Source organism: Oncorhynchus tshawytscha, linkage group LG18, assembly GCF_018296145.1.
Source record: "Oncorhynchus tshawytscha isolate Ot180627B linkage group LG18, Otsh_v2.0, whole genome shotgun sequence".
Taxonomy (NCBI): domain Eukaryota; kingdom Metazoa; phylum Chordata; class Actinopteri; order Salmoniformes; family Salmonidae; genus Oncorhynchus; species Oncorhynchus tshawytscha.
The window spans coordinates 25365523-25391484 of NC_056446.1; the positions used below are offsets into that span (position 1 = coordinate 25365523).

At 44.6% G+C, this 25962-nt stretch overlaps 1 protein-coding gene across 1 annotated transcript in view; it reads right to left on the minus strand.

Annotated features, from left to right (window-relative positions):
• The window catches only part of cdc40 (cell division cycle 40 homolog (S. cerevisiae)), a 32382-nt gene that overhangs the window by 5110 nt on the left and 1310 nt on the right, over positions 1-25962 (minus strand). Inside the window, exons 2-14 of the mRNA XM_024378322.2 lie at positions 22386-22472; positions 22126-22255; positions 21821-21910; positions 21515-21654; positions 21271-21367; positions 20987-21126; positions 17464-17538; positions 14781-14826; positions 11430-11531; positions 10167-10282; positions 9555-9688; positions 2062-2138; positions 715-859 (exon numbers count right to left, since the gene is read on the minus strand). Of these exons, the coding sequence (XP_024234090.1) occupies positions 715-859; positions 2062-2138; positions 9555-9688; positions 10167-10282; positions 11430-11531; positions 14781-14826; positions 17464-17538; positions 20987-21126; positions 21271-21367; positions 21515-21654; positions 21821-21910; positions 22126-22255; positions 22386-22472 (1379 nt within the window). The remainder of the gene's footprint in view (positions 1-714; positions 860-2061; positions 2139-9554; positions 9689-10166; positions 10283-11429; positions 11532-14780; positions 14827-17463; positions 17539-20986; positions 21127-21270; positions 21368-21514; positions 21655-21820; positions 21911-22125; positions 22256-22385; positions 22473-25962) is intronic.

The following is a 25962-nucleotide window of genomic DNA, read 5'->3' on the forward strand; positions in this document are numbered from 1 at the left end:
TTGGTAATAGAAAATATCATTTCCATCACAGAATTAAAAAGCGATTGAACAATTTAGATATTTTCAAATACATGCAACTTAAGTATCATGGAATGTATATTTGAAATCTTCTTTGACATCAGAACAATGTTGAGGGAAGTTGGCTGTCAGAAGTTTTACAATTTAAGATTACTTTTAATCCATCTGCGTATTTCAAGATATGGCATATGAGGATACAGTGAAATACCCAATTGGTTGGGCCATACTTTTCTCAATCAGTTTGAAAGAACTTCTACTTAAAAACTGGAAATCAAATGATCCTCCATCATTAAGACAGTGGATGAATCAAAGGCATTATTATTTAAATATTGAACAAATTTGGGCTAGAGAGAGAAATAGAATAGCACAATTTGAGGCCATATGACAGTGTTACATGCACTGGAAATGCCTAGGTATGAAGAATGAGAGGGAATGTTGGAGTGAGAAACGTAACAGGTATGAAGAATGGGAGGGAATGTTGGAGTGAGAAACGTAACAGGTATGGATGTGGTGGAAATGTGCATTTGAGCAGGTGTGATGTCATTGATGTTTGTTGGAATTTGTGTGCATCTATCTATTGCATTCTGTCTATGTATGGTTTCTGTGGTCATTTTTTTAAATGAATAATAAAAAACCTTGTTTCCGTTTCAAACCATTTTGCTAGCGTTTGTACTGTATAGGATGGATTTGTCTTACCTCATGTCTGGGGAGAAGTCCACCTGGCAGGCGTAGCCAGCCACCATGTGGCCCTTGAAGATCTTCTTCTTGTTCAGACGGAAACGGTTCTGGGCTCCAAATATCAGGATCTGATTGTCCATGGACTGGCAGGCCAGCCACTTACCTAAAGTGGGAGAAAATACAATAACATTTGAGTTCTGAGTTTTAGTTAGAGCATGCTGATGTTAGGGGTTGACCTTGCAGGTACAGGACTTCTCCAGTGAGCAGTGGGCCTTGACCAAGTTACTTCAAAACAACACCTTTCTGATCAACCTTTTTCACAGTGTGAAAAGCAGCCAATGCATCAAGGGGCTCGGGATAAAACTATAAAAAGGTCTCGTAAAACAGATTGAGCATGTGATACAAGACAGGTTGGTTGAGCTGAACGGAAAGCTAGGTATTATGGTCTGTGTTCAGGCCCGTGGGAGTGGACCACCCCAGTAGTCACTAGCAGCTCTTCTCTGTAACCGCCTGAGAGAGAAAGATGAAGACAATCACTTTGGAAAGAATGAAAATACTTTTGATGACCGTGTGCTGACTTGGGCTAGGTCCCAAGTGGCACCCTTTTCTCTGTATATAGTGCACTACTTTGGGCCCTGTTCAATAGGGTGCAATTTGGGACACAACTTTGATGTCAGCTTCACAGACATTCTGTTAGCTAGCAACCCTCCTGTCTCTCTACACAGACACTAGGACTCAGTAACAGTGTGTACTCCACTGCGTGTACACCCGCTCCACTGTTTGTGTGCATGTGTGTCCTCCCTTTCCAAGGGCCTCCCAAACAAACCCACATAAAGGGATGCCATTATCTCAAAATGCCAACCGCTGTAGGTGGATGAGAAACGGATAAATACAACTGGGCTCTCCTTTGTAAAACTGGAGGGAAAATAAGGAGTCGAGCGGAAGAAAAGCTCCATACGCAGCAGTCCCAGCTAGGGCTGCTGTGGGGGACAGAGTGGAGTGGGCTGCTCTCCCAGTGAGAGTTCATCTGTTATTTAGACTAATGACAAACAATTCATGACAGGACAAATATATGAACACAGCTCAGAGGGAGATATGGGGAAGAGAGAATGGGGGAGATGGAGGGGAAGGGTATGAAGGAGGGGAATGGGTCAAATAAAAAGCTGTGTGTGTGTGTGTGTGTGTGTGTGTGTGTGTGTATGTATATATGTGTATATATGTGTATATATGTGTGTATGTGTGTATGTGTGTATGTGTGTATGTGTGTATGTGTGTATGTGTGTATGTGTGTATGTGTGTATGTATGTATGTATGCATGTATGTATGTATGCATGTATGCATGTATGCATGTATGCATGCACTCACCATTGGGTGAAAGCGTTACAGCAGGCATAGAGTGCATACTGGGCTCTGCGATGTATTTGAAGTCCACGGGAATGTCCCTGTAAAACACAAACGCAGCACGGTCACAAAACGGTTAGAGTACGGTCAGGGTACGGTCGAGAATAGTCCTGAGGTCAGCCATGACACTACTGGCATCAGTATTGACAACTAGCATTAATGCTCTCACGTTGGAAACATTGAAAGTCACGCAATGCAGCTGGCGCCTGGAAAGACGTGATTCTAGCTGAGGATCAAAGCTATACTGTTGACCAAACAGTTCAGATCCAGACACTGTTGGCATTACAGATACAGTGCCTTCAGAAAGTATTCACACCCCCAGACTTTTTCCACATTGTGTTACAGCCTGAATTTCAAATGGGTTAAATGTAGACATTTTTGTCACTGATCTACACACAATATCCCATAATGTCAAAGTGGAATAATGTTTACAAATGAATTACAAATGAAATGTGAAATGTCTTGTAAGTATTAAAGCCCTTTGTTAGACATCCATTTTCTAAATAAGTTCAGGAGTAAAAATGTGCCTAACACGTCACATAAATAATTTACACTCTGTGTGCAATAAGTGTTAAACATGGTTTTTGAATGACTACCTCATCTCTGTACCCCACACATACAATTGTCTGTAAGACCCCGCAGGCAAACACTGAATTTCAAACACAGATTCAGCCACAAAGACCAGGAAGGTTGTCCAATGCCTCGCAAAAAAGGGCACCTATTTGTAGAGGGGTAAAACAAAAGTAGACATGGAATATTCCTTTAAGCATGGTGAAGTTATGAATTACATCCAATTAAATCCACTCTCTCCCTTTCTGTGTTCTTTTTTCCCTACTTTCTCAACCCTGCCCTCTGAGTTTGATAGTGAAATGGAGGTCAATCATGCATTTGGTTCTAGGGTCTTCATGGCGTCATCCAACTCTATGGTCTTCTCACACACTCGTGAACAGAGCAGCTGGCAGATCTAACTGGATGAGTGTCCGTGACAGAGACACCAGCGACAGGCTGAAGATTGTGTATGACTGAATAATGTTGTTGTGTTGAGGGTGTGTTGACCGCGTAAGAGTTGATCCTCCTCACTCTCAGTGGGAGGCTATCTATCTGGACTGAGGCCATCTCTCCCTCCTCTCTTCCTTTCTCAGATAGCACACAGCTGGACTGGTTTAGAGCCACGGCGCAACAGCTCTATCCCATAAACACCAGCTAGACTTATACCTAACCAGGGCCAGAAGGAAAGGGACACCCTCCATCCCTAAACCAGAGTGAATTACAGGAAACAACTAACTTACAATGCATGAAGCATGAGTCAACTACTGTACCTGAAGACAGTCGTAGGATTAAAAACACACACACACACACCAAAAGGGCCCCCCCGAGCAAGCCCTGCCTGTCGTCCACAGCAGAGCAGAGTCAGGCAAAACTAACTCTAAACACAAACGAAATGCATCAAATCCCCCCTCAGAACTCTAAAAATAACTCAATGTGTCTGCGTGGCTGGGAAAGAGAGAACAAAGCAGATAGTTTGGAGTGGACTGCTGTTCTTTCCTCCCAGTATGTTAATGAAGCCCATAATGAAGCTGCAGTTGTTTCTGAATACCTTTACCTTTCCCAGTCAGTCCTAATTCACCAGGCCTGGGTCGTATTAATTTACGCATCAAACGTAAGAAAACGGGTTGAAATAGGAAGGGACTAAGTGGATTTGTCCAATGAGAACTGGTCATTTGCCATTGCAAAATTGCACTGTTTTGCTACAGTGTGCACTAATGAAATTGTGCCTGGTTTTTTATCTTACCCCCTCACCAGTGTCTTGTCTAATGGATCCATAAGGGGGTGCAGAGACTGTAGCCACAAGGGGAAGGTTAGCACTAACTCTCTCGTGTGTGTGTGTGTGTGTGTGTTACATTGTATTGATTCTAAACCGTGCCCAGCACAGCCCATACACTCAGTCTCCACATCCCCAACTAATATACCTCAGCTGCTGACAGCCAACCACCTAGAGAGCTCTTCATTCTGTGTATGTGTGTGCGCACAAAAGGACCACAACGGAGTGCATGTGCTGTGTTTGTGTGTGACTAACAAGGAGTCCGTCTGTAGTTCCAAATCCCTCAGCTTACCCTCCCTCTCCATCTTTGTGTCAGTGATGTGACTCCATGTTTATTTCTGCCTAATTCAGCTGAGATTGGTGGTTGAGCTCTCCTTAATCCTACCATCTGAGCTGTCACAGGGGGAGAGGGGGGGGGGGAACAGTAAAGCCTCTCGTTGGCCCAGCGTCTTCTCTCCACCATAACAAACCCCTCCAGCTCCCACATTACACTCCTAAAGCCCCTGGGAGGACTCCTAATGAGTGTGCAATCCCCTCAAATACTCAACATTCTCAAAAGTGTCTCACATGATAGAGAGGATCAACACCGCCTATCAGTGCAGCCACTTCATAGCCCCAAGAGCAAAATGCCTTCCCTGCGTCACTTCCACTGGAAATCCATTGAGCACGTTGGGAAGATTAAACAAGGGAGCGTGAACAGGGAAAGCTGAACTTTTGTTGCATACACCGTGGCATCGAGTTGCTATTGACCAATCGAAGCTCGCTATAGTTTCCAGCCCGAACTGGATTGGCTGTTGATACCTAGCACTATATAGACTGCTTGCTAACACCAACAAAAGGGCGAAGCAAGTGCGGATATCAAAATGTACGCATTAAAAGGATCTCGGCCATCACTCATTCATTGCTAGAGCTGTCTGGGCAGCATTGTTAGCTCTCCACTCACGCAAACAATCATGCTTCATAGAGCGACGCATGTCGAATACGGAACGAGGGAGAGCTACTCGTTTCATTTGGGTCCCGCAACACAGTTAGCCTAAGTTGCTGGGACAGTGCCAAACCCTAAAAGTCTGAAGAGCTGCTGCTTGGCGAAGCAGCCTGCCTAACTGCTAGCTATCATGCTAGCCAGAATTCCTTGACATTTTGAACACAGCCCACGATGCATTTAGCCCTTGTGGCTGGGACTGCAGATAGCCCCTGGCTTGTGGCTGTTTAAATCCCTGCTGTTTGTTGCTGTTTTCATTGGCACGATGTGCTGTGCTTGCTGGAATCAACAAAAAGATGCCTACAAGCTATTGTTACAATGGCTTAAAGAGCTTTGTCAAAATACTGGTGGACTCAACTAACAAAAGAATGGACCTCTGATCAGATCGTCCAAGACCTAAAGAACAGTTTGCAGTTCTCCCAGGGAGAGGTGGATGTCCTAAAAGAGACATGCTGCAAGATGACAACAAACTAAGTCCATGGGAGATGACATCAATTTCTGAGGTTGAAGAGGCGCTGCTGCGCCTTCTTCACGATGCTGTCTGTGTGGGTGGACCAATTCAGTTTGTCCGTGATGTGTACGCCGAGGAACTTAAAACTTACTACCCTCTCCACTACTGTCCCATCGATGTGGATATGGGGGTGCTCCCTCTGCTGTTTCCTGAAGTCCACAATCATCTCCTTTGTTTTGTTGACGTTGCGTGAGGTTATTTTCCTGACACCACACTCCGAGGGCCCTCACCTCCTCCCTGTAGGCCGTCTTGTCATTGTTGGTAATCAAGCCTACCACTGTAGTGTCATCCACAAACTTGATGATTGAGTTGGAGGCGTGCATGGCCACGCAGTCGTGGGTGAACAGGGAGTATAGGAGAGGGCTCAGAACGCACCCTTGTGGGGCCCCAGTGTTGAGGATCAGCGGGGTGGAGATGTGGTGAGGGTAGGTAACAACCTGGGGGCGGCCCGTCAGGAAGTCCAGTACCCAGTTGCACAGGGCGGGGTCGAGACCCAGGGTCTCGAGCTTGATGACGAGTTTGGAGGGTACTATGGTGTTAAATGCTGAGCTGTAGTCGATGAACAGCATTCTCACATAGGTATTCCTCTTGTCCAGATGGGTTAGGGCAGTGTGCAGTGTGGTTGAGATTGCATCGTCTGTGGACCTATTTGGGCGGTAAGCAAATTGGAGTGGGTCTAGGGTGTCAGGTAGGGTGGAGGTGATATGGTCCTTGACTAGTCTCTCAAAGCACTTCATGATGATGGAAGTGAGTGCTACGGGGCGGTAGTCATTTAGCTCAGTTACCTTCGCTTTCTTGGGAACAGGGACAATGGTGGCCCTCTGGAAGCATGTGGGAACAACAGACTGGGATAAGGATTGATTGAATATGTCCGTAAACACACCAGCCAGCTGGTCTGCGCATGCTCTGAGGACGCGGCTGGGGATGCCGTCTGAGCCTGCAGCCTTGCGAGGGTTAACACGTTTAAATGTTTTACTCGGCTGCAGTGAAGGAGAGTCGGTGAAGGAGTGAAGGAGAGTCGGGCCGTGTCAGTGGCACTGTATTGTCCTCAAAGCGGGCAAAAAAGTTATTTAGTCTGCCTGGGAGCAAGACATCCTGGTCCGTGACAGGGCTGGTTTTCCTTTTGTAATCCGTGATTGACTGTAGACCCTGCCACATACCTCTTGTGTCTGAGCCGTTGAATTGTGACTCTACTTTTTCTCTATACTGACGCTTAGCTTGTTTGATTGCCTTGCGGAGGGAATAGCTACACTGTTTGTATTCAGTCATGTTTCCGGTCACCTTGCCCTGGTTAAAAGCAGTGGTTCGCGCTTTCAGTTTCCCGCGAATGCTGCCATCAATCCACGGTTTCTGGTTTGGGAATGTTTTAATCGTTGCTATGGGAACGACATTGTCAATGCACTTTCTAATGAACTCGCTCACCGAATCAGCATATTCGTCAGTGTTGTTGTTGGAAGTAATGTGGAACATATCCCAGTCCGCGTGATCAAAGCAGTCTTGAAGTGTGGAATCAGACTGGTCGGACCAGCATTGAACAGAACTGAGCGCTGGAGCTTCTTGTTTTAGTTTCTGTCTGTAGGCAGGGAGCAACAAAATGGAGTCGTGGTCAGCTTTTCCGAAAGGATAACGCTATTGTTCAGAGAACAAGTTAACTACTGACGTTCACCATGCACAGAGAGAAGGGCACTCAGCACTGACTTTGATGACAAATTATTGGTTAAACTTCTTACGGCTAGGGGTTCCGCTAACTTTCTAAATATTGTTTTTGAGAAATATGTAACTTTCATACATTCACAAGTGCAATACACCAAATTAAAGCTTAACTTCTTGTTAATCTATCCATTGTGTCCGATTTCCAAAAGGCTTTACAGCGAAAGCACACCATATGATTATGTTAGGTCAGAGCCTAGTCACAAAAATACACAGCCACACAGCCAAAAACACGGTAAACTACTTCATTGTGAGGCTAAATATAAAGGCTGGAAATGCAGATAAATTAGTCTGATAAATGAAAAGCCGATTTTTGCTGAGGGCTTGGGACTGATAGGGTTAACACACTTGAATAATGGCATGTAGAAATATTGAAACGGTTCCTTACTGTTTGTAAAAGTGTTCAAGCCTGTCTGGACATTGTTTTGCAATGCAAGACAATATGGGTAGCTTCCAGCATTAATTGTAGGCTAACTTTCCTTGCCAGCTTACAGCTGAAGCAAACATCAATTCACTACCCTGGTACTTTGTTTGTGATCATATGCAAACTATAACATAAAAAATTCTGATTTCAAAGCTGATTGTCACCAAAAACTTTATTAATTCACTGTGTCTCCCTCGCCACCAAAAACAAATTAACTTCTTCGCCTCCCTCGCCTCCAGTCTGGTTTCCACTAGATTACATAGCCAAAGGTAGATTACACCGCCATGTTCTGCCTCAGTGAATGACGTCATTACTTTCTTAGAGACAGTGCACACCTTTATAAAATAGATTGCTTCTTTTATGCAAATGTTGTTAATCAGTACAATAAAATAATCCTAGCAGTTGCCAGTGAAATAAATCCAAAATGGGAGGGATTGTTTGTCATCTGTAGCTCCATGAAACCAACTAAAACAAGCTCAATAACTCAATGCATGCACACACCCCTATTGAATAATATGTATTCACCTGCATTTTGAATAAACCTACATCTTGTTTATCATAAAGATTCACCATTCAAATAAATTACCATTGTTGTTTTGTAGTTAGATTGTTTTTACCAAAGTCAAATTGCTTGTATGATAGTATAATTGATTAATTATTGCATACATGGAAGTCTATAAAAACCATGTAAATACACATTTTTAAATGTAATGACATTGAACTCAAAAGATGGCCAACGATTGAACAGAGCAGTAGCTGAGTTTATATGTCTGGATCCAGTGAACAGAGCAGTAGCTGAGTTCATATGTCTGTATCCAGTGAACAGAGCAGTAGCTGAGTTCATATGTCTGTATCCAGTGAACAGAGCAGTAGCTGAGTTTATATGTCTGTATCCAGTGAACACAGCAGTAGCTGAGTTTATATATCTGGAACTGGGACTTTGGCTAATAGGCCTTTGTTTTTGATGTGGGATCGTTTTGGTATCGAGTCTCGTGATACTAAACCTTGGAATCTAAGTAAAAATTCTGGTATTGTGACAACACTAACGAGCACATTCTATCGTAAAAGCTAACAAGTACAGTGTCTCTAATTAACTGTAAAAACTGCAACAGAGACCTAACAGATGGCAGTGCATTCAACCCCATCACTCACATATAGCCATATTAGGCATACTAGCAAGAATGCATAATGCTCCCTTCACACCGACCAAGCCCACTCCCTCTCCAGACTACACTACTAAAGCCACAGCTGGCATCCCTGGCACCATCTCCTTACCAGTCTATCCTACTGCTTAAACACACACCAACTGGATATTACAGAAAGGAACACAAATGATGGGAAAAGGAGGGCATTTCATTTAATATGTGTTCTTCTAATAAAACATTCCCTCTAAGAATCCCCTGTGAAACTTCTGTCCTTAGTCACCGGGTCTTAAATATTTATCAAGTTAACGAGGTAAACAACAGCATTTGTTAATCGCCTTGGGAACCAAGCTAATTTGCAAGTCATTCTCGCCGGGCTTGGTGATTGAAAATACTTATTTTTCCTGACAAAATAATCTAGCTAAACAAATCATAAGCGAATAAATACATATGACAGAGGAATAAGAGCTGGTAGGTAAGACCCTGAAATGACAAGCTAGAAAACGAGAGGACTTTACATCAAAATTAACGGTACTTAAACTTCTCATGACCTGCCCACCCATAGCACCCCAACCCAGTCAACCAAATACATTCCTCCACCACTCTCATTTGCACCTCATCACTTGTTAAACACTCTTTGGCAATGAGTTCAGATTGCAGAGGTATCTAGAAGACTGTCAGTACAAGCTGTTGGCTCTAATGTACATGCCGGAGATACAGTATAATATGGAAATGAAGCATAATACCAGGAGTGATGCTTGATGCTACTCACCAACAATGTTGTTGAATCCTCCTCATTTCATAACTGTGCTGATTCAGGCCAACACAGTGGTAGGGTGCCGGTAAAAAGCTCAGCAGTCACTCACCACTCCCACACGCGGAGGGACTTGTCATCTGACGTGCTGACAAAACGGCGGTTCTCATCCACGAACGTGATGGTGTTGACCGCGCCCAGGTGACGGTCATACTCCTGAACCACCTCCCCTGTCCTTGCGTCCCACTGAGAGAGAGGGGGGTGAGATAGAAAGAGAGAGAAAATAAGTAAATCAATACAAATTGAAACAGGTTACACACACACACAGGTAGATTAGCTATGGGAAAAATAACTACACAACACACACTCCTGTCACAGACAAACACTAGAACACACACAACTAAATGTACAGTGTAATGTATGCAATGTAATTAGGGGGCAGACAATTGCCCGTTTACAGACTCATTCATTTATCCCAGGAGCAGTTTTTAATTGCTTTTCCAGAGAAGGGACTGGTCTCAGTAGGTTGTTGTCTTTCACAGATCTCTCTTTCTGTCTTTCTCTGCTCTGTCCTCGCTCTCTACATTTCCCAAGATGAATAACTTGCTCTAGTTCTGTTGCTCCGGTCTCTCACATGCTCCACTGGAGCCCACGGAGCATGAAATACACTCCTGTCTCATATTGATCAGCCTCTAGGTAGTGTGTGTGTGTGTAATGACAGTACCTGAACGATCTTCTTATCAGACATGCCGGCCACGAAAAGGTTCTGCTTGTCCTCATCTGGGTTGAACTTGACACAGTACGGCACCTTCCGGTTTGTGAAGCGGGAAATGCACTGGCCTGTGGAGTGAGAGTTTACATGTTTCAGAACAACCCACACTGACCGTCTGCAACACACGTCTTCAATATAGTACAGAAACCATAGAATGACATATTCATGAATAGAATCTCTGTGGGAGGAGCACCACCTGCAGCCAGCCATAACTTGCCGGTGTCCCATTCTGTCAATCAAATCAGATTTGTCAAATCCAACTCTGTCAATGCAATTGACAATATCAAGAATCCTCATTACAATAGGCCAATACACGTTGACTACATGTTAATGGAATGGGCCCTAACCCTACAGCTCAGTGACTAGTAAACAAGGTGCTATGAGAAGTCAGTGGTCCTGCAGAGCAACAAGTAGAGGATTTGTTTCTGTACTGCCCCCTGCTGGGGGGGGAAGAGACCCTCCCTGCTCCTTGTGGTAGAACCAACATATACAAGTGGAGGCTGCTGAGGGGAGGACGGTTCATAATGTCTGGAATGGAGTCAATCAAATGGTATCAAACACATCACATATGTGCTATCCACTGACTCCATTCCAGCCATCTTTATGAGCCGTCCTCCCCTTAGCAGCCTCCACTGACATACACAACACATTTCCATCTCCTGGGGGAGCAGAGACCCTCCATGGTCCTTATGGTAGAACCAACATCTACACAACACATTTCCATCTCCTGGGGGAGCAGAGACCCTCCATGGTCCTTATGGTAGAACCAACATCTACACAACACATTTCCATCTCCTGGGGGAGCAGAGACCCTCCATGGTCCTTATGGTAGAACCAACATCTACACAACACATTTCCATCTCCTGGGGGAGCAGAGACCCTCCATGGTCCTTATGGTAGAACCAACATCTACACAACACATTTCCATCTCCTGGGGGAGCAGAGACACTCCATGGTCCTTATGGTAGAACCAACATCTACACAACACATTTCAATATAAATGACCCACAACGCTGGCCACCTTCAGTAAGGCACAACAACTGACATGATTCTCTGAGCAAGTAATCATGATGGCTCTATTTCTGGCATTTATATCATGACCACGAGTGTGCTGTTCAGTGAGTCCCCAGGCCTGAACTACGTTCAGAAGGGCGCAACGTTGTGGAACGTTTGTAGCATTTCTATCCTTGTCACCACAACCGCGGCTGGACCGACCTGTCTCTGTGTCCCAGAGTTTGAGGTAGCGGTCGTAGGCTGCACTCATGTACTGAGTCCCAGTGTTGTTGAAGCAGATATCCCGCACTGCTTTACTGTGGCCTAAAGGGAGAGAGACAAGAGAGAAACACTTAGACATTACATATGCACATATTCTTCCTGTTCTGTTATTCTGTCTTGGCCCCCTGATCCCACTGCCTGTCATATCACATTAATTGTTGGAATATCAAAATCACAGACGGAAAAAATAAAGGGTAAGAAAGAGAAAGCAAAGTGGCGAAGAGGGGGAGGATCAAGGAAGAAGATGAAACAGGCCCCTCTATCCTCTCCATCCCTGTCTACAATTCCTCTCTTCCCCGTGGTCTCCACCTATTTCTACCTCTATCCTCTCCATCCCTGTCTACAATTCCTCTCCCCTTATTTCTACCTCTATCCTCTCCATCCCTGTCCCCGTGGTCTCCACCTATTTCTACCTCTATCCTCTCCATCCCTGTCTACAATTCCTCTCTTCCCCGTGGTCTCCACCTATTTCTACCTCTATCCTCTCCATCCCTGTCTACAATTCCTCTCTTCCCCGTGGTCTCCACCTATTTCTACCTCTATCCTCCCCATCCCTGTCTACAATTCCTCTCTTCCCCGTGGTCTCCACCTATTTCTACCTCTATCCTCCCCATCCCTGTCTACAATTCCTCTCTTCCCCGTGGTCTCCACCTATTTCTACCTCTATCCTCTCCATCCCTGTCTACAATTCCTCTCTTCCCCGTGGTCTCCACCTATTTCTACCTCTACCTCTATCCTCTCCATCCCTGTCTACAATTCCTCTCTTCCCCATCCCTGTCTACAATTCCTCTCTTCCCCGTGGTCTCCACCTATTTCTACCTCTATCCTCTCCATCCCGGTCTACAATTCCTCTCTTCCCCGTGGTCGCCACCTATTTCTACCTCTATCCTCTCCATCCCGGTCTACAATTCCTCTCTTCCCCGTGGTCGCCACCTATTTCTACTTCTATCCCTCTCTCTGATTCCCTCCCCTTCGTGTGTTCGAGATGACCCTTTAAGACCGCCTTTTATCAGCGCTATACTGTTACCGTGGCGATAACATGGTCCATCGAGGCTAGTCTGCCTGTCCACCAGCCAGCTCTACCCAGGCCTTTCCATGGCTCGAGCTGCCTGGCTCAAGCACACACACCTCCCTCCCTCCTCGCTCTCAAGAGTTTAGTGACTGTGGCACAAATCCCAACGATGTTAAAAGGCTATGTTTTTCATTATGCTGCTTTACTGAGATCACAATGAGTAAGATAAGACAAGGGCAGGCACAGTGAATTGGGTTTCGATTTGCAATAAAGGGCAACATTAAAAATGTCCCCCCTTGAAATCAATGAGAGAAAAAGAGGGAAAGAGAGAAGTGATGGAATGAGAGAGAGAAAGAGCGTAGTCCCTTGTATTAAATAAGTAAAGAATATATTGGGCAGCATGTTGATAATGAGTCTGATTCAGTACCGTGACAGCAGACTCCTAGTCTAAACCCCACAGGCACTGTACAGACCTGGCACTCACACAGGCTCCATTCCTAAAACACACGCACTCTCCATACCTCTATTTCAACTCTTTCTCACCCTCCATTCCCTCCCTCTACATCCCAAAGCTGTTGAATTATACATGGGGTTTGAGGGAACTGACAGGCAGAACCCCGACTGAGGGAAAACAATCTCCTCTGACAGCTCATACTGGAGGGAGGGAGGCTCCCAACACCCACCCAGCCTGGAGAGAGGGAGGGAGGCTCCCAACACCCACCCACCCAGCCTTGAGCGAGGGTCCCAATACCCAGCCTGGAGGGAGGGAGGGTCCCAATACCCAGCCTGGAGGGAGGGAGGGTCCCAATACCCAGCCTGGAGGGAGGGTCCCAATACCCAGCCTGGAGGGAGGGAGGGAGGCTCCCACCCAGAGCCTTGAGCGAGGGTCCCAATACCCAGCCTGGAGGGAGGGTCCCAATACCCAGCCTGGAGGGAGGGAGGGAGGTCCCAACACCCAGCCTGGAGGGAGGGAGGGTCCCAATACCCAGCCTGGAGGGAGGGAGGGAGGGAGGGTCCCAATACCCAGCCTGGAGGGAGGGAGGGTCCCAATACCCAGCCTGGAGGGAGGGAGGGAGGGTCCCACCCACCCACCCAGCCTGGAGGAGGGTCCCAATACCCAGCCTGGAGGGAGGGAGGGTCCCAATACCCAGCCTGGAGGGAGGGAGGGAGGGTCCCAATACCCAGGGAGGGAGGGTCCCAATACCCAGCCTGGAGGGAGGGAGGGAGGGTCCCAATACCCAGTCTGGAGGGAGGGAGGGAGGGTCCCAATACCCAGCCTGGAGGGAGGGAGGGGGGTCCCAATACCCAGCCTGGGAGGGGGTCCCAATACCCAGCCTGGAGGGAGGGAGGGACCCAATACCCAGCCTGGAGGGAGGGAGGGTCCCAATACCCAGCCTGGAGGGAGGGAGGGTCCCAATACCCAGCCTGGAGGGAGGTATCCCTTTAACATTCCATTTCCATTCAGAACATTTCCCAGAAGTCTGATGCCATTTTAAATCTACTCCATGTCTTAAACCCCATCCGCCCCAAACAGTGTCAGCTCACATTCCATTAATGTTCTATTAATGCTGAATTAACATTCTGACTCAACATCAAGAGTTGAGGAATAGTTGGAAACAGGGTAATGGGATGTCCAGCGCAAACACCATCTTACAGCTACCCTATGTTCCGACCTCGCACTGTTCCGACCTCGCACTGTTCCGACCTCGCACTGTTCCGACCTCGCACTGTTCCGACCTCGCACTGTTCCGACCTCGCACTGTTCCGACCTCGCACTGTTCCGACCTCGCACTGTTCCGACCTCGCACTGTTCCGACCTCGCACTGTTCCGACCTCGCACTGTTCCGACCTCGCACTGTTCCGACCTCGCACTGTTCCGACCTCGCACTGTTCCGACCTCGCACTGTTCCGACCTCGCACTGTTCCGACCTCGCACTGTTCAGCTTCACTCAGCGTTGAATTAGTGTTCAATCTTCATTTAGAGAATGCAGCTATAGGCAGAAACAGAGTAATCAGATGTGCCAAGGGAGAGGAGTATGACAGATTGCAATCTAACTAAGTTGTACTGGTGGATAGATTGAATATTGAAGTCATGTGCTTGATTGATTAAGAAACACAATTGGTTTTGTATACCCTTAAGAGATGACAGCACTTAGACTTGTTAGTGGTTTCAGCTAAGGTCTTATCCTCTTAATCCAATCGGCATTGGAATCCTTGTAGCACAACACATGAATAACAGAAACAGAGTGCGAAACAGGAAACAGACTTAGTCCACTTACCGATAAACGTCCGTACACACCTCCTCTCATTATACACCTCCCACAACTGAGGAGAGAGGAATGAGAGAAGATTAAAACAGATTCTGCCAAAAACAGTGACCCTTTGACTTGCTTTGACAAGCATGGGTCAGTGTATCAAGCACCAGTCCCATCAGAAACCAGCGCAGGGCTCATCTGAGACGGTTAAGTCCTAATTAAAAACCAATAGGCCCCTGGTTCTACCAGGAACACACAGAGAGGAAGAGAGACCAAAGACATGTTTATTTCTAAGTCCACAGGATAGAATCGCTCTCAGCTAAGCCAAGGAGAGAGAAATGGAAAGATAAAGAGAAGGAACAGAGGGAAAGAGAAGAGGCTCCTTCTTCAAAACAAGTTAGTTTGTCTCAGTCAAGGCAGGAGAAAAGAGGGATAGAGCAGAGAGAGATTGTTTAACTTAATATGAAAAGAAATTAATGCTGAGGAAAGGGGAAATGAGAAGAGCTACAGAAGAAGACATAAATAACCCAGGACTAAATCCCCGCCTCAGTGAGAACTTAATGAGGTGTCAGCGTGGCAGGAGCGTGTCAGCGTGTCGGGTGTGTCAGGAGCGTGTCGGGTGTGTCGGGTGTGTCAGGAGCGTGTCGGGTGTGTCAGGAGCGTGTCGGGTGTGTCAGGAGCGTGTCGGGTGTGGCAGGAGCGTGTCGGGTGTGGCAGGAGCGTGTCGGGTGTGGCAGGAGCGTGTCGGGTGTGGCAGGAGCGTGTCAGGAGCGTGTCACAGACCTGCCAACCCTGTCCAACTTTTTAGAGTAACTTGCGCAAATAGCACGTGCCGAATTGGGGTTATTCCCCCCGTACGCACGCTGTTGGAGTCTGATCACAATTATAGAATTGTACCAAATCAAATCCATTAAATGGACAGTGTAGAATGGAGATAATTATCTATAATGTTTTTCTTTGCAAATGCCCCAAAGTTTAGTCTCTATAGTAGAGGAACGCTTGTCACCTCTCAAACAGGGCCAATCACCAGGGCCGCTCACAAGTACTGGCTTTTTAAACACAGTTCCTAATCAACACTAAAAGCGAAATTATTTTGAAAACATAAAAACAAAAACAAATAATCGCATCGACACAGAGCGCAAACTGGTTACACAAACCTTAAGTAGGCTACCACAAAGGGAATCGGACCGCTGTTCAGTAGGCTACCGCAAAGGGAATCGGACCGCTGTTCAGTAGACTACCACAAAGGGAATCGGACCGCTGTTCAGTAGGCTACCACAAAGGGAATCGGACCGCTGTTCAGTAGGCTACCGCAAAGGGAATCGGACCGCTGTTCAGTAGACTACCGCAAAGGGAATCGGACCGCTGTTCAGTAGGCTACCGCAAAGGGAATCGGACCGCTGTTCAGTAGACTACCGCAAAGGGAATCGGACCGCTGTTCAGTAGGCTACCGCAAAGGGAATCGGACCGCTGTTCAGTAGACTACCGCAAAGGGAATCGGACCGCTGTTCAGTAGACTACCGCAAAGGGAATCGGACCGCTGTTCAGTAGACTACCGCAAAGGGAATCGGACCGCTGTTCAGTAGGCTACCGCAAAGGGAATCGGACCGCTGTTCAGTAGACTACCGCAAAGGGAATCGGACCGCTGTTCAGTAGGCTACCGCAAAGGGAATCGGACCGCTGTTCAGTAGACTACCGCAAAGGGAATCGGACCGCTGTTCAGTAGACTACCGCAAAGGGAATCGGACCGCTGTTCAGTAGACTACCGCAAAGGGAATCGGACCGCTGTTCAGTAGACTACCGCAAAGGGAATCGGACCGCTGTTCAGTAGACTACCGCAAAGGGAATCGGACCGCTGTTCAGTAGGCTACCGCAAAGGGAATCGGACCGCTGTTCAGTAGACTACCGCAAAGGGAATCGGACCGCTGTTCAGTAGACTACCGCAAAGGGAATCGGACCGCTGTTCAGTAGACTACCGCAAAGGGAATCGGACCGCTGTTCAGTAGACTACCGCAAAGGGAATCGGACCGCTGTTCAGTAGGCTACCGCAAAGGGAATCGGACCGCTGTTCAGTAGGCTACCGCAAAGGGAATCGGACCGCTGTTCAGTAGGCTACCGCAAAGGGAATCGGACCGCTGTTCAGTAGACTACCGCAAAGGGAATCGGACCGCTGTTCAGTAGGCTACCGCAAAGGGAATCGGACCGCTGTTCAGTAGGCTACCGCAAAGGGAATCGGACCGCTGTTCAGTAGGCTACCGCAAAGGGAATATGACCGCTGTTCAGTAGGCTACCGCAAAGGGAATATGACCACTGTTCAGTAGGCTACCGCAAAGGGAATATGACCACTGTTCAGTAGGCTACCGCAAAGGGAATATGACCGCTGTTCAGTAGGCTACCGCAAAGGGAATATGACCACTGTTCAGTAGGCTACCGCAAAGGGAATATGACCACTGTTCAGTAGGCTACCGCAAAGGGAATATGACCGCTGTTTCAGCCTAAATAATGTGCCTATTGGATTTCTTTGCAGCGCATTCATCATTTCAGATTTTAGAATTGATAAAATCTCAAATCTAGTGCCAAGTCATTTTAGAAGCATTGCCTATATAGCTAATACCGGACACTCATTCATTATTCAGTCTTCTAAACTAAACGCAAAATGCGTGCATGCTGGCAGGTCTGGTGTCAGCGTGGCAGGAGCGTTCCTTACCTTGATCTTACAGTCCATAGAGCAGGAGAGCAGCAGGTGACCTGATACAGGAAACAGACGGATAGCACTGACCCCCTGCAGAGAGAGAGAGAGGGGTTAATGAGTGGACATAATATAACAATCAGCCTGTTTATGAACACACAGGTGTGTATGGTATTGCTATAAATCCTCTTATATAGAAGGCTAATTGTCTCAAGGAATTAGATAAAAAGGAGAGATGAGAGCAAGGTAAGGAGCATTCAGCACAGCAGTAGTATTATACCATAGTAACATAACCCTATACCATCTTATAGAACTCTTAAAGTGGAACTGAAAGCATTTTAGCAACATGAAATCTTATAAATCTGTTCATATACACCCCCAGAAAGAATGTGACACCTTTTTTAAAAAATCTGACAAGCGAGCACTTAGATATGGTATTTCACGTTTTCATAAATTCTTTGAATGTTTGGGAAATACGTATACCTAGGCATTTGTGAACATTTCAAAGCAATATAGAAAGTGGCGGTGCATTTGGACATTTAATAGACAGTGAATAAAACATCTGTCTCGTCCAGGACCAGTCTACACCGACCAGTGCGCTATAGACCTTTATACAAACAAGTCATTTGCCACACGGGCCTGCCATCATTCACTTTGAACGTTACTGTGTGTTTACAGCAGTAGCAACAGCATGACTTCAGACCATTGGAAACCATTCACCAAAAGACACAAAATTCACCTAAATGATTTCTGCAAATATCTGAAGGACACGGGAGTCGTCTTACATTTGGGAACTTTAGTCCTTTTGATCAAACAACCATGGTAAGGTAGGTTATCTTTCCATCAGTTATGCACATCAACAAGAACAACAAATGCTAGCCAGCAAAAGTTTTCAGCTAGTTCGCCATCAAAATTGCACTGATAAACGATGGTGAGTTGTAGCCTGTTCGGCTTTCTGTAACTTGCCTGCCAATGCATGCTTGTCCCAACCAAGCACCCGAGGTAACTGACTAAAGTGTCCGTTCGTCAAAAATATTGAGTAATTGAGTAAAGCAGGGGTGCCACTGCATTATGTAGATGTATAGATATATGCCCCAGGAAGATCCCACCACAACCCCGCAGGAAGACCCCCCCCACTTACAGTTGAAGTCAGAAGTTTACATACACCTTAGCCAAATACATTTAAACTCAGTTTTTACAATTCCTGACGTTTAATCCTAGTAAAAATTCCCTGTCTTAGGTCAGTCAGGATCATCACTGTATTGTAAGAATGTGAAATGTCAGAATAATAGTAGAGAGATTTATTTCAGAATGTATTTATTTCATCACATTCCCAGTGGGTCAGAAGTTTACACACACTCAATTAGTATTTGGTAGCATTGCCTTTAAATTGTTTAACTTGGGTCAAACGTTTCGGGTAGCCTTCCACAAGCGTCCCACAATAAGTTGGGTACATTTTGGCCCGTTCCTCCTGACAGAGCTGGTGTAACCGAGTCAGGTTTGTAGGCCTCCTTGCTCGCACACATGCTTTCTAAGTTCTGCCCACACATTTTCTATAGGGTTGAGGTCAGGGCTTTGTGATGGCCACTCCAATACCTTGACTTTGTTGTCCTTAAGCCATTTTGCCACAAATTTGGAAGCATGCTTGGGGTCATTGTCCATTTGGAAGACCCATTTGCGACCAAGCTTTAAAACCTCTTGGTGTTAGGGGGCAGTATTTTCATTTTTGGAAAAAAAAACGTTCCCGTTTTAAACGGGATATTTTGTCAGGAAAAGATGCTAGAATATGCATATAATTGACAGCTTTGGATAGAAAACACTCGTAACGTTTTCAAAACTGTAAAGATATTGTCTGTGAGTATAACAGAACTGATGTTGCAGGCGAAAGCCTGAGAAAAATCCAATCCGGAAGTGCCCCAGGTTTTGAAAGCGCTGCATTCTAATGACTCCCTATATGGCTGTGAATGTACCATCAACGAGCTTACGCTTTCTACGTATTCCCCAAGGTGTCTACAGCATTGTGACGTAGTTTTACGCATTTCTGTTGAAGAATAGCCGTATGGGGGCAATATTGCGTAAGTGGTCACATGGTGGCTCCGAGAGAGATTCTCGCGTAAAGTGCAGAGGTAGCCAATACTCCAATCGGTCCTAGAGAAAAAGGAATTGTCCCGAAGGATATATTATCGAATAGATATTAGAAAAACATCTTGAGGATGGATTCTAAACAAAGTTTGCCATGTTTCTGTTGATATTATGGAGCTAATTTTGAATATATTTCGGCGTTGTGGTGACTGCAATTTCCGGGCGATTTCTCAACCAAACAGAGCTATTTCGTCTACAAAAATAATCTTTTGGGAAAAAATTAACTTTGGCTATCTACCTGGGAGTCTCGTGAATGAAAACATCCGAAGTTCATCAAAGGTAAACAATTTAATTTGATTGCTTTTCTGATTTCCGTGAAAAGTTTGCCTGCTGCTAGCAAGGCATAATGCTATGCTAGGCTATGATAAACTTACACAAATGCTTGTCTAGCGTTGGCTGTAAAGCATATTTTGAAAATCTGAGATGACAGGGTGATTAACAAAAGGCTAAGCTGTGTTCCAATATATTTCACTTGTGATTTACATGAATAGGAATATTTTCTAGGAAGATGTATGTCCGTTGCGTTATGCTAATTAGTGTCAGATGATGATAACGGTCCCGTTCACGGGCTGGGCGTCACTACAGGTTAACTTCCTGACTGATGTCTTGAGATGTTGCTTCAATATATCCACATAATTTCCCTGCCTCATGATGCCATCTATTTTGTGAAGTGCACCAGTCCCTCCTGCAGCAAAGCACCCCCACAACATGATGCTGCCACCCCCGTGCTTCACAGTTGGGATGGTGTTCTTTGGCTTGCAAGCATCCCCCCTTTTCCTCCTAACATAATGATGGTAATTATGGCCAAACAGTTCTGTTGTTGTTTCATCAGACCAGAGGACATTTTTCCAAAAATACGATCTTTGTCCCCCAGTTGCAAACCGTAGTCTGGCTTTTTTATGGTGGTTTTGGAGCAGTGGCTTGGTTATTTTCTTTTGATTTTCCCATGATGTCAAGCAAAGAGGCAATGAGTTTGAAGGTAGGCCTTGAAATACATCCACAGGTACACCTCCAATTGACTCACATGATGTCAATTAGCCTATCAGAAGCTTCTAAAGCCATGACATCATTTTCTGGAATTTCCCAAGCTGTTTAAAGGCGCAGTCAACTTAGTTTATGTAAACTTCTGACCCACTGGAATTGTGATACAGTGAAGTATAAGTAAAATAATCTGTCTGTAAACAATTGTTGTAAAAATTACTTGTGTCATGCACAAAGTAGATGTCCTAACTAACTTGCCAAAACTATAGTTTGTTAACAAGAAATTTGTGGAGTGGTTGAAAAAACGAGTTTTAATGACTCCAACCTAAGTGTATGTAACCTTCCGACTTCAACTGTAACTCCTAGGGCAAATCCTAGGGCAAACACTGGAGTCCGAAGGTGTCCACTGACAACTCACCTTGGTGTGTCCAGTCCAGACGTGGATCTGTTTCTTGGGCAGGTAACACTTGTCTGGTATGTCTGCAGTACGCAGGTTAATACCCACGTCTTGAGGTACGTGGAGGTAAGACCTCCCTTGGTAGTCATACGCGTCTTTAACTGGAGACACAGAGGAGATGGTGTATACAGTAAGACGTAGGACTTCCTACATACAGGGTTGCAGCAAATGTTCTTCACATCTGAGTGAATGCTGAACAGTTCAGTTATGTAATTAGTAATGGTTGAGATGATTGTGTTAGTTACCATGGAGAATGGTCTTCTCCTCCGCCGGAGCCTCTTCCTCATTCCTTCCCTTCTTCTGCCTCTTGGCTGTGATCTCATCCAGCTCCTTCTGTTCCTCCTACAGACCAATCAGCAGACAACAATCAGTTAGAACCATCTCTTTACAGGAGGATAAACAGTTAAGTCTAAAACACGCTCCTATATAATACAAACATCCATATTGTTTTGAGGAACTTCACACGATATTGAATTATTGATTGATTACCTCTGATGGTTTGGCGCCGTCCTTTTCGTCCACGTATTTCGCCCAGGGCCCAAGGTAATTGTCAATGTCATCCGATTCACCTCCTTGCACCTTTTTCCTCTTGTCATGTTTTTTTGGTCCAACCTCAAACACAGTCAACCCTAGGAGAGGAGAAACACGAGAAACTGTTACACTATGTTCTTTCTTTCACAAAGTTTTATGGAGAACAATGACTACAACAGCTTTCCATTAAGTTTCAAAATATCCCTCTTACCGGCTAGCAATACACCGCAAGCAAAACACAAAGAGTAGGAAATGAAGCATTACCTTTCTTTTTCTCTGCCTCATCCACTGCACCAATGTAGCTATTAGAGGAATTCTGGCTTGTTGTGTCCACAGATGGATCCAGAGCATAGCCTGAATGCAAAAGCAAATAACAAGTGAATAAAATAACCAAGATGCTAAATTACCTTAAAGCCCCAAAACGTTAGATTCAAGGTGAAAGGAAGGTTAACCTCTTCACTAGACCTTATTCACAGTTGAACATTCTATCATAGACAATGGCCGTGGTGTGAATAAGGTCTATACTGGGCACATAGGCTACAGTCCCAGACACTCCTACACTAACTTACCAAAGGTGGAGAAGGTCCTCCGCTGCTGTTCAAACATGAAGTCATTGACGTGAGCAGGCTCTGCATAGCCAGACAGCATATTCCTGGGAGCAGCCATCTGTTGACTTCTATATGGGTTGACAGGACCAAACTAGGAGAAAATAAATATGTAAGAGTAAACACAGTGCAAAATATATGTTATGTGGGTAGTTAGGTAGGTAGATTCATTCGAATGATGTATGTCAGTTTCTTGAGTAAAATGTTACTATGAAACATTTTACCTCTGGTGCAAACATGGTTTCATATGTGGGGTTGTAGGTGACCTCTTTGAGAGAGGGGTCCAGATGCACACCAGTCTCCACAGCCTCCTGTTGGGGAGAAGAAACTTTACAGGTTTTCTACTGCTCATCATTTTGGTCAGTCATTAGGCTATGAAGGCACTCGAGTTAAAACCTCTTGGTGTTAGGGGGCAGTATTTTAATTTTTGGGGAAAAAAAACGTTCCCGTTTTAAACAGGATATTTTGTCAGGAAAAGATGCTAGAATATGCATATAATTGACAGCTTTGGATAGAAAACACTTGTAACATTTCCAAAACTGTAAAGATATTGTCTGTGAGTACAACAGAACTGATGTTGCAGGCGAAAGCCTGAGAAAAATCCAATCTGGAAGTGCCCGGGTTTTGAAAGCGCTGCATTCCAATGACTCCCTATTCAGCTGTGAATGTACCATCAACGAGCTTACGCTTTCTACGTATTCCCCAAGGTGTCTACAGCACTGTGACGTAGTTTTACGCATTTCTGTTGAAGAATGGCCATAGGCGGCCACATTGCATAAGTGGTCACATGGTGGCTCCGAGAGAGATTCTCGTGTAAAATACAGAGGTAGCCATTATTCCAATCGGTCCGAGTGTAAAACGAATTGTCCCGACGGATATATTATCGAATAGATATTGGAAAAACACCTTGAGGATAGATTCTAAACAACGTTTGCCATGTTTCTGTAGATATTATGGAGCTAATTTTGAATATTTTTTGGCGTTGTGGTGACCGCAATTTCCAGGCGATTTCTCAGCCAAACGTAAAGAACAAACGGAGCTATTTCGCCTACAAAAATAATCTTTTGGGAAACAATGAACTTTGGCTGTCTACCTGGGAGTCTCATGAGTGAAAACATCCGAAGTTCATCAAAGGTAAACGATTTAATTTGATTGCTTTTCTGATTTCCGTGACAAGGTTGCCTGCTGCTAGCAAGGTATAATGCTATGCTATGATAAACTTACACAAATGCTTGTCTAGCGTTGGCTGTAAAGCATATTTTCAAAATCTGAGATGACAGGGTGATTAACAAAAGGCTAAGCTGTGTTCCAATATATTTCACTTGTGATTTTCATGAATAGGAATACTTTCTAGGAAGATTTATGTCCGTTGCGTTATGCTAATTAGTGTCAGATGATGACAACGGTCCCGTTCACGGGATGGGGTGTCACTACAGAATAAAGGGGCTTGATGTTAATTGTCACACACCTATCCTGGGATGCGTTCCGTTCATTAAAAACGTCTTAGGGATAGGGGGCAGTATTCGGAAGTTTGGATGACTGAGGTGCCCAAAGTAAACTGCCTGTTACTCAGGCCCAGAAGCTACGATATGCATGGTAGTATTGGATAGAAAACACCCTAAAGTTTCTAAAACTGTTAAAATAATATATGCGAGTATAACAGAACTGATTTGGCAGGCGAAACCCCGATAACAATCCATCCAGGGGGAAAAAATGTTTGAGGTCATTGGATTTTCCAATGCTTTTCTATGGGGAAGCCAAATTATTAAGACACAGTTTGCAGTTCCTATGGCTTCCACTAGATGTCAACAGTCTTTAGAAATTGTTCGATGTTTTTTTTTTTTTTTAATGAAGTAGTTGTATTCTTTCTAAGTGTCACTCAGTTGGACTCCAGTCTTTTGGTGCGCGTGGATGAGAGCGCGCTCCTCATTGTTTTTCTCCAGTTTTGGAAACAAGTTTATTCAGTCTTAAATTTAATTGATTATTTACATTTTAGGGTACCGGAGGTTGGATTAGAAACTTTGTTTGAAATGTTTGGACCAAGTTTACAGGTAACTTAAGGACTTTACCGAACAAAACGACCATTCATTGTGTAACTGAGACCTTTGGGATTGAAAAACGATTAAGATCTTCAAAGGTAAGCGATTTATTTTATCACTATTTCTGACTTTCGTGGTGCATCTGTTTGGTTGGAAAATGTTTTTCATGCTTTTGTATGCGGGGTGCTGTCCTCAGATAATCGCATGGTATGCTTTCGCCGTAAAGCCTTTTTGAAATCTGCGGCTGGATTAACAAGAAATTCATCTTTAAGCAGATGTATAACACTTGTATTTTTTTATGAATGTTTATTATGACTATTTCTGTATTTTGAATGTGGCACTCTGCAATTTCACCGGATGTTGTCGAGGTGGGTCGCTAGCGGAATGCCTGCGCCAGAAAGGTTAAACGTTTTGCTAAGTTGCGCGATGGCTCTGTACTGAACAACATGTTTCCTCCAAACATAGCACACTGTTCTTCACCAGTCTGAGGTGTGTTTGCTTCTGTTTGGTGTGTGTAGCCTGATCAATATGGGTGTGAGCATTTATTTAAAAATATATATATATATAAATAAAAAAAGGCAAAAACTCATGCAGCCCACCGTAGACAATTGCCCTCTGGGCCACGATAGTCACAATGTTCTTCAACTTGTCGTTCAGAACAGTACTGTTTCCAATTAATCAAACTTTACATACCATTGTGTTCTGTTAAGGGCGGCCCAGGTTGATTTTAAATATAAACTTTTTACCTACCTTGATAAGAAATCAGCCAGCTTGATCCAATATATCTAGTTAGCTAGTTATTCATTTTCCAACCTACTTGCTTACAGCTGCACTATGGTTGGACAGCCTTCTTATGTAGATTAAGACACTGCGGAGCCAGCGCGAGATAGGTCTGGGAAAACGTACCTCAATCCAGCGATGAGAAATGCGTTGTACGCCGAATTGTCCCATTAGCAGTCGTTTAATCTTTTCAGTGTAACAGTTGCGATAATGGGACAATTCGGAGTACAACGCATTTTTTTGTTCATCCATTCAAATTATAATAGTTCCTCACAGTTTTTGAAAAATCTTTTCAATACTCTCCGCCTTGATAATCAGCGTCACAGATAAATAGGCTATGGACATGTGTGTATTCGTTTCTATTTCAATTATTGTCAATTTCATCTTCATACTATAGCATAGCTGTCCCCGTCACACTTTCATTATCTTATAGCCTACTTTCGGAAAGCCTAATGTAGGCCTACATTTTTTAATACTTTTAATGGAAAGGAGAAATATTTGCTTGTGTCTGACATACGCTAGTGGCTTTGATTGACGGGTGCTTTTATGGGGGTGTGAGTTTGCTGATTCTCTCTATAGGCTCATATGCCCATTCAGAAAGTTTCCTAATGTAGTCTGTCTGGACTTCATCTCTTTAATAGGAATCAAATGCTCCAGTCTTGATGTAATCTTGTAAAAGGCCTGTTTTCAGTAGTTTAGGCTACATTATCGCTCTCTTTTAAGAACATATACCAATACCAATGCCATCAAATAAGCACAGCAGCGGGGTTTGTGACGTCAGGAGACTATTTCGGGAAAAGTGGGAGGAAACTAGAGGTTGACCGATTATGATTTTTCAACGCCGATACCGATTATTGGAGACCAAAAAAGCCGGTAACGATTAATCGGCCAATTTTTATATATATATATATATATATATATATATATATTTTATATATATATATTTGTAATAATGACAATTAGAACAATACTGAATGAACAT